Source organism: Somniosus microcephalus, chromosome 1 (assembly GCF_052327205.1).
Source record: "Somniosus microcephalus isolate GS21.2 chromosome 1, FLI_Smic_1.0, whole genome shotgun sequence".
In the NCBI taxonomy this organism is placed as follows: Eukaryota; Metazoa; Chordata; class Chondrichthyes; order Squaliformes; family Somniosidae; genus Somniosus; species Somniosus microcephalus.
The window spans coordinates 395,084,277-395,097,234 of NC_140987.1; the positions used below are offsets into that span (position 1 = coordinate 395,084,277).

General features: G+C 44.4%; 1 protein-coding gene across 1 annotated transcript in view; it reads left to right on the top strand.

Annotated features, from left to right (window-relative positions):
* LOC147125122 (putative E3 ubiquitin-protein ligase MID2) overlaps positions 1-12,958 on the top strand; it is a 72,555-nt gene that overhangs the window by 16,495 nt on the left and 43,102 nt on the right. Inside the window, exons 3-4 of the mRNA XM_085997685.1 lie at positions 1,688-1,836; positions 4,054-4,181. Of these exons, the coding sequence (XP_085853811.1) occupies positions 1,688-1,836; positions 4,054-4,181 (277 nt within the window). The remainder of the gene's footprint in view (positions 1-1,687; positions 1,837-4,053; positions 4,182-12,958) is intronic.

The following is a 12,958-nucleotide window of genomic DNA, read 5'->3' on the forward strand; positions in this document are numbered from 1 at the left end:
CCCACTAAGGCTACAGTACGGCCCCGTTTTCTGGTCGCTGTTTGCGGCCGCTGCGGAAGAGGCGGCCGCAACTAAATATGGGGATCGGGCCGGTATCGGGGCGGAACCGGGGCACTGCGCACACCGATGACGTCATCGGTGCCGGCGCAGCGCTAACGGCTACCGCCGCCATTACCGCTGCGCTGAATATCAGCGCAAACTCCTGTATTGGCGCAGAAGCCCTCTTTAGGCGGTAACTGGGCACAAAGCTGGCAGCGCCTTGCTGAATTTCTAGGCCTTTATCTTTTCCCATGTCGGGTGAGATCTGTTAACTCAGCACAGGTCAAGGATCAAATTGGTCACCTTGGCATATTACCACACTTGAGGGGTGAATTTTCCACCTTCCCATCTGGTAGAAATGGGGTGGTATCACCCCAAAAATAGCGGGCAATGACCGAACATCGCCACCGTCGTGGCCATGGCAATGTTTCCTCGGGCCTACTGCTGGGCAGCCGGAGTGGCCTCAAGTCAGGCAGTAGGTCCATTTAAAATGCTCCTCGTCGTACATAGGACCCCAATTGGTATTTTTGGACTGAACCAGTTTGAGTGTACTTTCCTAGAACTCCCAACAGGATTTTGACATTCTGCAAGGGAATTTAAAAAAAATGATAATCCATATTAAAATAAGTATCCTGTAGGACCAGTTGTAAAAAGGTTGTTCAATGCAATAATGAAACTGTTACTTCAATATTACTGTAAAAATTATCTTTGACTTGCTGAAGCATCCCCCAGAGAGAAAGGATCAATTACTGGAGCACATTAAACAATGCTTATGTAGCCCTTAAGGGCAGTAATTTTTTTGAAAGAACTACTGCATTTGAAGACAGTCACTGAAGTGAACACAGACAATTAAGCAGAATGTATTTTCTTGAGTTATGTCTATTCGTGTTGCTTTCTCTGCAGCTGGGGTGTGCAGATTAATTGGTTTTTTTTATGGCAATTCCGTACAATCAAACCCTCCAAATTTTTAACCTCTTCTCCTAAAAAGGTGCTCACTGATGCTGGCACTAGCAAAGCTCCTTTGTTTTCATGCCGAGTCTAGAGAGAATGTCAACAGACTGTTCGACTGAAGTTGGGGGCGGGAATCAGAGTTGAGCCTGGACTTTCAGTCACCTGACATCCACACATTAACTTAATCAGGAATGTCAATTCTGACCAATTTCTTTTTCTCCTGTTCCAAGTCTAGGGACATTGAGGCTAATTGTAGTGACCTTTAAATAACACCTTTTTTGAGAAGTTAATTCAGCACAGACCTCTTCCAGGTCTAAATTTCTCAATTCCACGTTGGGAATTGCATTTATTATCTAAGCCATCGAGGGATTGGTGATTTTTTTTTCAAGTTCCCAGTCAAAACCATGGAGGTAGAAATTTCAAATTCTGCACTTGCTGGCCCATGATTTCCCACCCATTCATTTTAATGGATGGAAACCATGCATGCACTGAATTGGAATTTCTGCCCCTATGATTTTATACCAAACCCTCTTTCTTCTTTGAGTTTTTTTAATAAACACTTCAACAATCAAAATATGTATAAGGTAAGGTACTGTTTCTTCAAAAGCAGGTTCAACATCTTGATTAATGAGCCTGCCTCCTCAAATTCTAAGCCTCGTTTATTTATTTTCTTTCTTTCTATCTGTTCCTCTTCAAGGTTATGAAGTTGAGAAAACTAGCACAGCAGATAGCAAACTGCCGGCAGTGCTTGGAGCGGTCAGGGTCTCTCATCAGTCAAGCGGAACACAGCCTGAAGGAGAATGATCATGCACGTTTTCTGCAAACAGCCAAAAATGTAACAGAAAGGTGGGCCAGACTTTGCTGGGAATGTTAGTTATTCTCTGTATCAACAGGCCAACTGTATCTAAGTATTAAGCAATAAAGCACATGAATCTGTGAGGATGTCGCATCTTCACCAGCCTTGATCTTATTGAATGGCGGAGCAGGCTCGAGGGGCCGTACATCCTACTCCTGCTCCTATTTCTTATGTTATGTTGATAACCTTTTATGGGCTTTAAGTGATCAATTGGTGGAATTTTTCATAAGGGACCAATGGTTGATGGAGATTATATAATTTTAAAAAATGCATTTCACAAACAAGAGTTCATTAATAAACACAAAGCAAAGTTTAATTCTTCTATGACAAAAGAAGCAAACAGGCAATATTGTGTTGCTGATTGAGTCTACCCCTACAAGTTTATTACTTGTACCTTGATTTTCCTCTCCATTTTGGTTCCTTCTCACCAAAGCTACTGAATCAAGTTGGAATACTGTTCCACAAGTTCCAGCTGCCTTCAGTACCATACTCAAGTGATCATTCTCATTTGTAATCTGAGATGGTGAGTGTTGACGTGCTATTCTACCATACAAGTCAATATTTCTGAGCTTGGTACTGCCGTCTCCGCAATTTTTATCAGGAGTCATGAGATAGATTTCAGGAGCTGTAGTGCCCCTAACATTGTCCTAGGTGAGATAAACTAACTCAGCTCAGACTTTAAGGCCCAGTTCTACAATGGTGGCATATTTCCCCATTGAGCCACCAAGAGCACTCATCTTAAATTGAAATAAAAATTGTGATGGAAATTTAGCACATTACAAAGACACACTCTGCAGCAGATCTACTGCAGTATCAATATGCTACATTGTCCAATATGGCTGCAACAAAGGACTTTTTGGAGTGGACTGTTTCAGGAATTGAACATGTCTTTAAATAAAACTCCACATTGAGATGCCCCTTTTAAGAATTTGAATCTTTGGTTTCGTGACTACTTCCTGTGAAACTTCTGTGGCTCCTAGTTCTGCTGGCAGTGGTCTGTGACTGCAAAGTTAATGCAGGAGGACAGCAGCTCAATAACTCAGGGACTGTGCTGCGGCAATAGTAATGCCTTACAGCACCAAGTATCACAGAACAGAAAGCAATCCAGACTTTGCGACTGTTTATGTGTCTCTAAGCAGCCCCACGAGATCAACCTCAAAGATCTCTGAACACTCCTGTGTTTCTCAGTACGCAGCAGTGCTAATTAAATTTATCATTAAAGGGAATTATAGCCATAGTCTGTGATTATACGTCATATGAAATTTAAAAAACTAAGAACATAAAAGTCAAGTGTGAGAAAAGGCCCTTAGGCCCGTCAGCCAATTGAAGTTCATCTCTCCACTACCCCAAATGCTCCCATTTCGGCATCCATTTGAACATTATTAATTTTTTTTTGTCTCTCTGCCTGTGAGCTTATTGCAAACGTTTCACACTTGAGTAAAGAAGCTTTTCTGAATACCACTTTTAAATTTACATTTTACTCATTTTGATTTATACCTTCTACTTCTAATTCCTGGCTTAGTATGAAGTAATACTGGGGTTACTTTATCTATGGAATTTAGTATTTTATATACCTCTGTAAGGTTCCCAATAACCATTTTTTTCTAAACTGTAGAGCTTAGTTTCTGTAATATTCGTTATAGTTCTTCCCTATGCACTTAGAATCAGTCCTGTTGCTTTTCTTTGCATTACGTCCAATGCATGAATGTTTTTTTGTGACAAGGTCACCAGAATCGAGCTTTATACTGAAGCAGTCTGACTAGCCTTAGCATAATCTCTGAAAACTTATACTCTACTGTTCTACCTGTACATTCCAGCATTCTATTAACTCTTAATTGCTCCATCACATTTTCTAGACATTGAAAATTATTATGTGTAGGTTTCTCACATTGTCTTGCTGTGCTAATTCAATGCCATTCCATATATGATTTTAGTGTGGTATAATACCCATGTTACTATCCCCCAAAACAAGTCTGTGACTTCGAGAGATGGGGCGAAAGTGAAAAAACAAAAATGTTGCCTGTTCAAAATAATAAACATATTAATTCTGGTTCGTTTTAATAGCATAAAAAGAACACTAATGACAAAACAGTGAGGCCCAAACCTTTGTCACGTTTCTTTTTAAAAACTTGCTTTATACGCAAGTTACTTTTAATATTTCCTGATTCTTGTTAATGATCCATTTCTGTCCCTGGTTGTTCTGGCAGGGTCGCTATGGCAACAGCATCTTCTCAAGTCCTGATACCAGACATCAATTTGAATGAGGCTTTTGAAAATTTTACTTTGGATTTTTCGAGAGAGAAGAAATTACTCGAAAGCCTGGACTATCTTACAGGTAATCACGTTAGAAGAATTTCTCTGTGGTATATTACCCCCACCCCACCCCCAGAACTGGCTCCACCCTCCACAGACTCCAACTTACTGAGAACTACACAGTGTCATCCTCTCTCAAACAAAGTTCCACACACCCATTACAGTTGTCCTTGCTATGATCCACTGGCTCCCTATACCCCAGCAAATAAAGTTCAGTATCCTCGCCATCTTTTTCAAATGTCTGCATGGTCTCATTCCATCATATCCAAGCGACCTTGGTCAGCTGCACATCCCATAAGTACCCACGCCTCCTCCGATGCAGGATAACTGCTTATTCTCCACTTCCTTCGTACTATGCCCCTTCGCTCTGAAATTCACTCCCAAAGTCGCATTGCCTCCTCACCTTCAAAACTCTCCTAAAAATGCTCAGCTTTGATGCCTTTGCCACCTCCAAATTCTTTTTCCTCTTTAGTTCCAACTTTATTCCATCTTGTAAAGCAGTTCGAGGTGTTTTCCATTACAGAAATACAAGTTGTTACTGTTTAAAGGCTCATTTCATCTACCACTTTTGTACAGAGTGACTTCTCTGAAGAGTGTGTCATTATCACAGTCCCTTAGTTATACAAGTCAAACTAATACAACAAACAGACCATTAACAGCCTTTCATTGTTTCTGCTGACTCTTTTTTAATATTATTATTTAAATGACAGAGAAAGGGGTTGGGAAGGACCTTAGTTAGAGGTTGACAGTGTCAGAGAGCTGAATCAATATGCACACAATTGGAATAATACTTCATCAATGACCTTCCCTCCATCATAAGGTCAGAAGTGGGGATGTTCGCTGATGACTGCACAGTATTCAGTTCCATTCGCAACTGCCTAGCTAATGAAGCAGTCCATGCCCGCATGCAGTAAAACCTGGACAAAATTCAGGCTTGAGCTAATACATGGCAAGTAACATTCGCGCCACACAAGTGAAAGGCAATGACTATCTCCAACAAAAGAGAGTCTAACCACCGCACCTTGACATTCAACGGCACTACCATCGCCGAATCCCCCACCATCAACATCCTGGGGGGTCACCATTGACCAGAAACTTAACTGGACCAGCCACATAAATACTTTGGTTACAAGAGCAGGTCAGAGACTGGGTATTCTGTGACGAGTGTCTCACCTCCTGACTCCCCAAACCCTTTCCATCAAGGCACAAGTCAGAAGTGTGATGGATACTCTCCACTTGCCTGGATGAGTGCAGCTCCAACAACATCCAGGACAAAGCAGCCCACTTGATTGGCACCCCATCTACCATCTTAAACATTCACTCCCTCCACCACCGGCGCACCGTGGCTGCAGTATGTACCATCTACAAGATGCACTGCAGCAACTCGCCAAGGCTTCTTCGACAGCACCTCCCAATTCCGCAACTTCTACCACCTAGAAGGACAAGGGCAGCAGACGCATGGGAACACCATCACCTGCAAGTTCCCCTTCAAGAACCAAAGGTGTCGTAAGAAAAAACTTTTTTACGCAGCGAGTGGTTAAGATCTGGAATGCACTGCCTGAAAGGGTGGTGGAGGCAGACTCAATCTTATCTTTCAAAAGGGAGTTGAATAAGTATCTGAAGGAAAAAATTGCAGGGCTATGGGGAAAGGGAAGGGGGTGGGACTAGCTGAGAGTCGGCACGGGCTCGACTGGCCGAATGGTCGCCTTTTGTGCTGTAACCATTCTATGAAGGCTATGGACCAAGAGCTGCAAAGTGAGATTAGGCTGGATAGCTCTTTTTCAGCCGGCACAGACATGATGGGCCGAATGACCTCCTTCTGTGCCGTAAATTTGTGTGATTCTACTGCTACTTGTGTGCCTTCACACTATCAGGGGAGGGGGAGCAGGAGGAGTGAGTGTTAGGATCGGAGGGTGGGAGTAGGAGAGGAAAGAATAATGGTGAAGTAGATGGGAAGGATGAAGAGAGAAAGACAAAGGGTTAGGGTTTAACTTTTTGTATATGAGGACATGGAACTTTTGTGCATAAGAGGTTTTGCTTTTTGTGTGAATGGACTTGGGTAAGTGGGAGAGACCCTACAGGAGTATGTGCACGCCACATTGAGGAAGCAGAAACTCTACCTCTGTGGATTTGCTGGCACTTTGGTTTGGAGGATCTTCAGCATGGTAAATCTCCACCTGCTTCAGACACCTGGCTGACCAAAAATACAAATGTCCCTCAGCCGGCATCCTATGTTCATGGTTGTGTCTCGACCAATGTTAATCCAGTTCACAGACACTGAATTAACTCCTCCCAAGGAGTACACTTGTGCTATGAACTGTTTTGCTACTGATGTAATCCAGTTCACACACTGCTGGGCTCAGTAACTTCTCCCAATGAGCACCCTCTGTTACTAACTTCATCTTAATCCAGGGTGTGCACATCATCAAGTTCAGTAACTACTTCCCACCAACATCTTGAGGAGAATTTTAACCTTAAAAAAACAGGTGGGTTTGGAGCGTGGGGGTAGTTAAATAGTTAAAAATGGGATTCCCGACCCGCCCACTTCCGGTTTTAACGGAGTGGGGGACGGACGACCAACCCGCTCCCAGGGGGTTGGAAAGTCAATTTAAATATTATAATCTCTTTTTGCCCCCCACGATCCTCCAGTGGCTGGCCACGATCTTCCCTTCACCCCCACCCCGATCCATCCATTTAACAGCCCAGCCCCAACGCGAACCATCCCTCCCTCCTCTGTACGGCCGCAGGCCTACCTGCCTGCAGCCAGCCAGCCTCTCAACCCTGGCTGGCTGCGGGTGGGAAACCGAGGCCTCGCATGTAAATAAGGCCCTGCCATTAAAGTTGGCCTCCCGGGTTTCCCAACCGCCTCTGAGCCCCCCACCCCCACCCCCACCCCCACCCCCACCCCGCCTTCCTCCTTAAAGTTCCGGCCCTTGTGTTAAACCTCTGCCCATGCTAATCCAGGTCTCTCAACCTGTTGGGTGTCAGAGAACTGGATTAACTCCTCTGTCAGTAAAGACTTATGACATTCTCAACATTCAAGTTTGTAAAGAATATATTTAATTTTGATAAGAGGACAGTAGGCTTATATCCAGAGTGAAATCTGTAAAGTGACTCTTGCAGTCACAACATAGCCAGCACGGGCATCGATCTGGCAAGAAGTAATATAGCAATCAGTGTGGAGACGGTCTGAGGGGCTCAGTCTGGAGTCTCTGTTTCAATGAGCTTTGATGGTATATGATAATACAGCTGCTAACAAGGTGATACCAGATGGGCATGACATCACCCTGCTGGCATCTATCCACCACTGCACTATTAAAATTCTCCCTCTCCCTCAGGCCTCCAGGTAAACCCTGATGTACACTGTTTATCATCTGTGAAGGACCCAGAGCAAGCTTAACCGGAGTCCCCCTTTGGATACTAAACATAGTTAAACCTGCTGCAATTCAACTTCACAGGAGAGACCGTCCCTTTTTATACTATGGACCTAAGCCAAGATGTTCATGAGTTTGAATCTGATCCTTCATCTTCTAAATTCTCACAAATGCTCATTGAGCAAGTTTAAATGTTTCTCCATCAGGCTGACCTTATGTCTGATAGATGTAGAATTGCACTGGTGGTGTCAAAAGTGCATTTCCCTGCCCTTGCCTATCCCTAACTCTCAGACTGAAAGAGAAAAGTATGGCAAGGGGCTTAGTCACATTTGGGGGGTGGGGGCAAGGGCACAATAAATTTGGAAATAACTGATTTAATGTAAGAAATTAAGCAGCACAAATGCAAGGGATTGAAAATAGATCTGCATAAATTTACACAGTGACATTCTTCTTTTAAGAGGAGTCAAATATCTGCATTGCCCAGTAAGTCACATGCAACCCAGCATTCATTCAAATCAAAGATAAATTGTACACCAGAGTCACCAGACTCCGTAAAGGAGGAGAGGAAATTGGGGTCAAATTCTCTTGCTGTTACCATCGGTATGTTATTGGCTAAAATTGAGATATTAGCCCACTGAGAGCACAGAGCGTGGCACATTGGGAATGCAGATTGGAGGTCAGACAAAACTGCGCAGGAATAATGTCCATTTGTTTGCTCCCTCTTGTTGGACTGATCTTTCACATTCTTGATATTCATCCAAAAGCCTTTTCCTACTGTAAGCTCTTTGACATGCTGCCTTAGTCCTAACCACTTAGGCCTGAAAAGGCCTGCTGCAGTTCTGAGCTTAATCTTTGTTGACTCTCACCACAATACCCCTTATCCAGGGTTTTAAATTATATTCTAACATTATAGTAAATTGGCTTAATTTTACCTCAAATAACAACAGAAAATGCTGGAAATACTCAGCAGGCCAGGCAGCATCCGTGGAGAGAGAAACAGGGTTAACGTTTCAGGTCTGGGCTATTATATTAATTTTACCTCAGATGCTTGATTGTTACAAACTTGTACTTGCTGGCTATTGTTACAATATTGCCATTTGCCACATATAGTAAATAATACTAACTGTTAGATCCGTGATTCTGAGAGTATGATGTTTTTCAATAACCACACGGATGCTGTAACTTAACAATCAACAGGTATTTACTGGAGTAGGGTAGTTTCAAGACTGGGGTACAGAGGCATGCTCAAGGCTTATATACAGGTGTGGTCACTGCCGGTACTACAGTATACAGCAGCTGTAAAAGTAGTTCTCTCTTAAAGGTACATACACTACAATTTCTTCCCTTTTAGATTAGTAGTACCCATAATATTCAAATAACAATTAACACTTTAACATGTACATTAAACAACAATAGTCCATTTATAGATTCAGTCTTTGGGGCGGCTTCCTGATCCTTTCGGGATAGCGCCTTTCCTGAGGTTCTTGTTCTTGGTGCGGAGGCGATTCTGGCCCCTTTTCATCGGTTAGTTCATCGGGTTCCACTGCTACTGGTTCGGAGGTAGATGTCGGGTTCATCCCCAGGTACACAAGACATGGGGTTGACTTGTTCCTGTGATGCTAAGATCTGATCAACGTGGCGTCTCACAATGTTCTCCCCGACATCCACTGTGTACATTAATGGCCCCTGCCGTGTGCATATCGTTCCGGGTTGCCATTTCTCTGTTCGGTAGTCACGGGCCAAGACTGGTTGTCCTACATTGAAGCTCCTTGTCGGCTTCTCATTGATGTGCTGGAATTGTTTATCCTCAACATTTCTTCGCACATTTGGTCTAAGCAAGTCCATACGAGATCGCAACCTTCGGTTAAAGAACATCATGGCCAGGGTCTGGTTGGTAACTGCATGTGTCGCGTTTCGGTAGGCTAATAAGAAATTGTCCACCTTATGCTGTAGTGGAATTTCATCGTCGCACATGGCCTTTATCGCCTTCTTAAAGGTTTGTACGAACCTCACAGCCAATCCATTTGTGGCTGGATGATACGGGGCGGATGTGTAATGCCTTACCCCATTCCTTCTCATAAATTTTCAAAAGTCTTCGGACACAAACTGTGGTCCATTATCAGAGCAAATCTGCTCTGGCAAGCCGTTTCTGGCAAATATGGTCTGTAGGACTGCAATCGTTTTCTCTGTAGTGGTTGAGGACATTTTTATCACCTCAGGCCACTTCGAATGAGCATCCACTGCTATTAAGAACATTGAGTCCATGAATGGTCCAGCAAAATCAATATGCACCCGTTGCCATGGAGAGGAGGGCCACTCCCATGGGTGTACAGGGGCATGTGGTGGTGCATTTTGGACCTTCTGGCATCCTGAGCAGCTCTTGGTTAGGTCTTCGATTTGTTGATTGATTCCTGGCCACCACACAAGCCCTAGCAAGGCTTTTCATTTTTACTCCCCCCAGATGACCTTCATGTAGCTCATTTAGCACTCTCTCCCTTAACTTGGGTGGAATCACCACTCTGGATCCACACATCACTGTCCACTGGCATACTGACAGCTGTTCTCTTCTGGATGAGAATGCTGGCAACAGTGAGTCGCCATGTGTTGGCCATCCCCTCACCATCAAATCATATACCCGAGACAGCGTCGGATCATTGCGCGTCTCCTTCTCTATATCCGCGTTCGTTACTGGCAATCGTTCAATTATTGACGAATAAAATATCTCGATAGGGTCCACTGCTGGTCCTTCCTCCACAGTAGGCAGTGGCAGGCGCGATAGCCCATCAGCGTTTCCATGCTGTTTCGTGCCTTTATATTCTATTTCATATTGATTCGCCCCTAGAAACAAGGACCATCTTTGTAACTGTTGTGCCGTCATCACTGGAACGCCCTTCTTAGGACTAAAGATGGAGACAAGTGGTTGGTGGTCAGTCAGCAAGGTGAACTTCTGCCCATGCAGATAGTGGTTGAATTTTTTTACTCCCCATACTAGGCTGAGGGCCTCCCTGTCAATCTGGGCGTAGTTGCGCTCGGCTGAGGTTAGTGACCGAGATGCAAAGGCTACTGGCCTCTCCAACCCGTCTGGGAATTTGTGCGACAGCACCGCTCCAATACCATAGGGTGATGCATCACATGCCAAACGAATTGGTAGTGCTGGGTTGAAATGGGCCAACACCTCTTTTGATGTGATCAATTCTTTACACTTCTGGAAAGCTCGTCTACGTTCGTCATTCCACTTCCACGGTACCCCTGTTTGCAGTAGGGTGTTCAGTGGGTGTAATACCGTGGACAAATTTGGTAAGAACTTATGGTAGTAGTTTACCAGCCCGAGGAACGACCTCAGTTGTGACACATTTTCCGGTGCTGGAGCCTTGACTACTGCCTCAATCTTTTCAGGGGACTTATGTAACCCCTCTTCATCGATGACGTGGCCACAATACGAGATCTGCTTCTGGAAAAACTCGCACTTGTGGCGATTAGCTCGTAGCCCATATTCCTTTAATCTGGTGAGCACCTTCTCCAAGTTGGCGAGGTGATCACTGTCATTTTCGCCCGTGACCAGGATGTCGTCCAAATAACACTGGGTCCCTGGAATCCCTTGCAGGACTTGATCCATCGCCCTTTGCCAAATAGCCGGAGCCGATGCTACCCCTGTTAAGTCTGTGTGTTATAATGAGAATTACTACACAGACCACAAGAGTAACTTTTAACAGGTCTTTACTATTCGAAGGTCAGGGCGGAACTGCCCAATAAATCATTACACAGCACTTATATACCGGTGTGGTCACCGTCGGTATTACAGTATACAGCAGCCAAGATAAAGTAGTGCAACTCTTAAAATAGTTCTCTTAAAGGTGGAACGGTTACATACACTACAATCCTCCCTTTTTAGCTTAACAGTATATATGTTCCCCATTAAACATAACATCATAACATATATACACAACTTCATGTAAAAACAGTTCACAGATTCAGTCTCTGCGGCGACGCCTCCTGCGCTTCCTGACTCGGTCCGGATAACGCCTCGGTGGTGTAGTAGTTCTCGGTGGTGTAGTAGTTTTCGGTGGTGTAGTAGGTTCTTTTGGCAAGGTCGATTCGGCTTGAATGCCAGTGTCGAGTTCATCTGGTTGCAGTATCACCGGATCGGAGGTAGATACTATGGGTATCTCTGCTTCATCATTAGGCGTATAAAGTGGTGGTGTAGATTGTCCCTTTTCGGATGACTATGATCTGGTCAGCATGGCGCCTTTCAGGGGTCTCTGGTTCTCGTTGCTGGGGTGACTCATCTAATGGTCCTTCACTGGACTTAACAGCTTGAACTTTCGTAACTTCAGAACCAGCATTGTTGACTTCTAAAGGCTCGAGTACCTTGGGAAGTTTTTCTGCTTCCAGACTGATTTGGCTCAGTTCGGAGGGACCACCTGCGTGACCTGGTAGGGGTGATAACAGTTCAGATGAGTCATCATCTTCTGCTTCCTCTCTATTGTCTTCTATTTCCTCCATCACTTCAGCTTTTGCCTCTGCCACCAATTCCCTGAGTGGCTTATTACTGCTGACACTGCTCACAAAAGGGTGCTCTTTCTTCTTAGCTTTCAACTGATCGATGAATTTGACATATTCCCTTTCTTGCTCAGCTTTGATTCATTTGGCCTCATCGTGCAGACGGTTTGTGTGTTCCTGTTCCATTTCCTCAATCAGCTGCTTCTGCTGTCTTTCCAGATTCTCCCACTCTGTGTCAAAGAACTTTTTCTTTGCATTCATCTCTTGCTCAAAACGGCAAATCATTTGTTCTAATTGCTGTTGTAGTTTGAGATTGAATTGAGTTCGAGCCCGGTGTTCCTCAGAAATGTGCATGTCTGTAGACTGGACAGACTCAGAATTCTCTGTCAAACTATGTTGTTGTTGTTCAGTGGAATTCTGTTCAGATACTTTGTTCTCTTCTGAAGCATTTATGCACTCCTTCGTTTTTCCGTCATTAGTCTGCAAGTCCATTTTAGACTTGTCTTTTGCACATGGGCTGATCTTACCATCATCAGTTCCAGAGTCTGAGCTGATCCTGGGTAGGCGGCAATCTTCCTCGCCGTCAAAGAAACTGCACGGCTCGAGTCTTCCCTCGCGATCGGACGTGATGACAGTTCTGGTGAAATTGTAGTAGTATTCCATATCCTCATCAGAAGACGTGCTTGGATCATCGGCTCCGTCTACCTGCCCTTGAGTTGACTGCTCTCCTCTTTTCTTCCCCGAAGGATCTCGGTAGAATGGAAAATCCTCTTCACCATATGACTTGCCACCATAAAAGGGAGTCAACCCGAAAAATATAGTTGAGCGGGCCCGGGCACTGCGTCGGGGGTACCTCCTTTTGTTTGAATCATTATCCTGGGCTTTGTACCCGTCACCATCCTCCTGTGAAGTCTGGTTCCCGCAC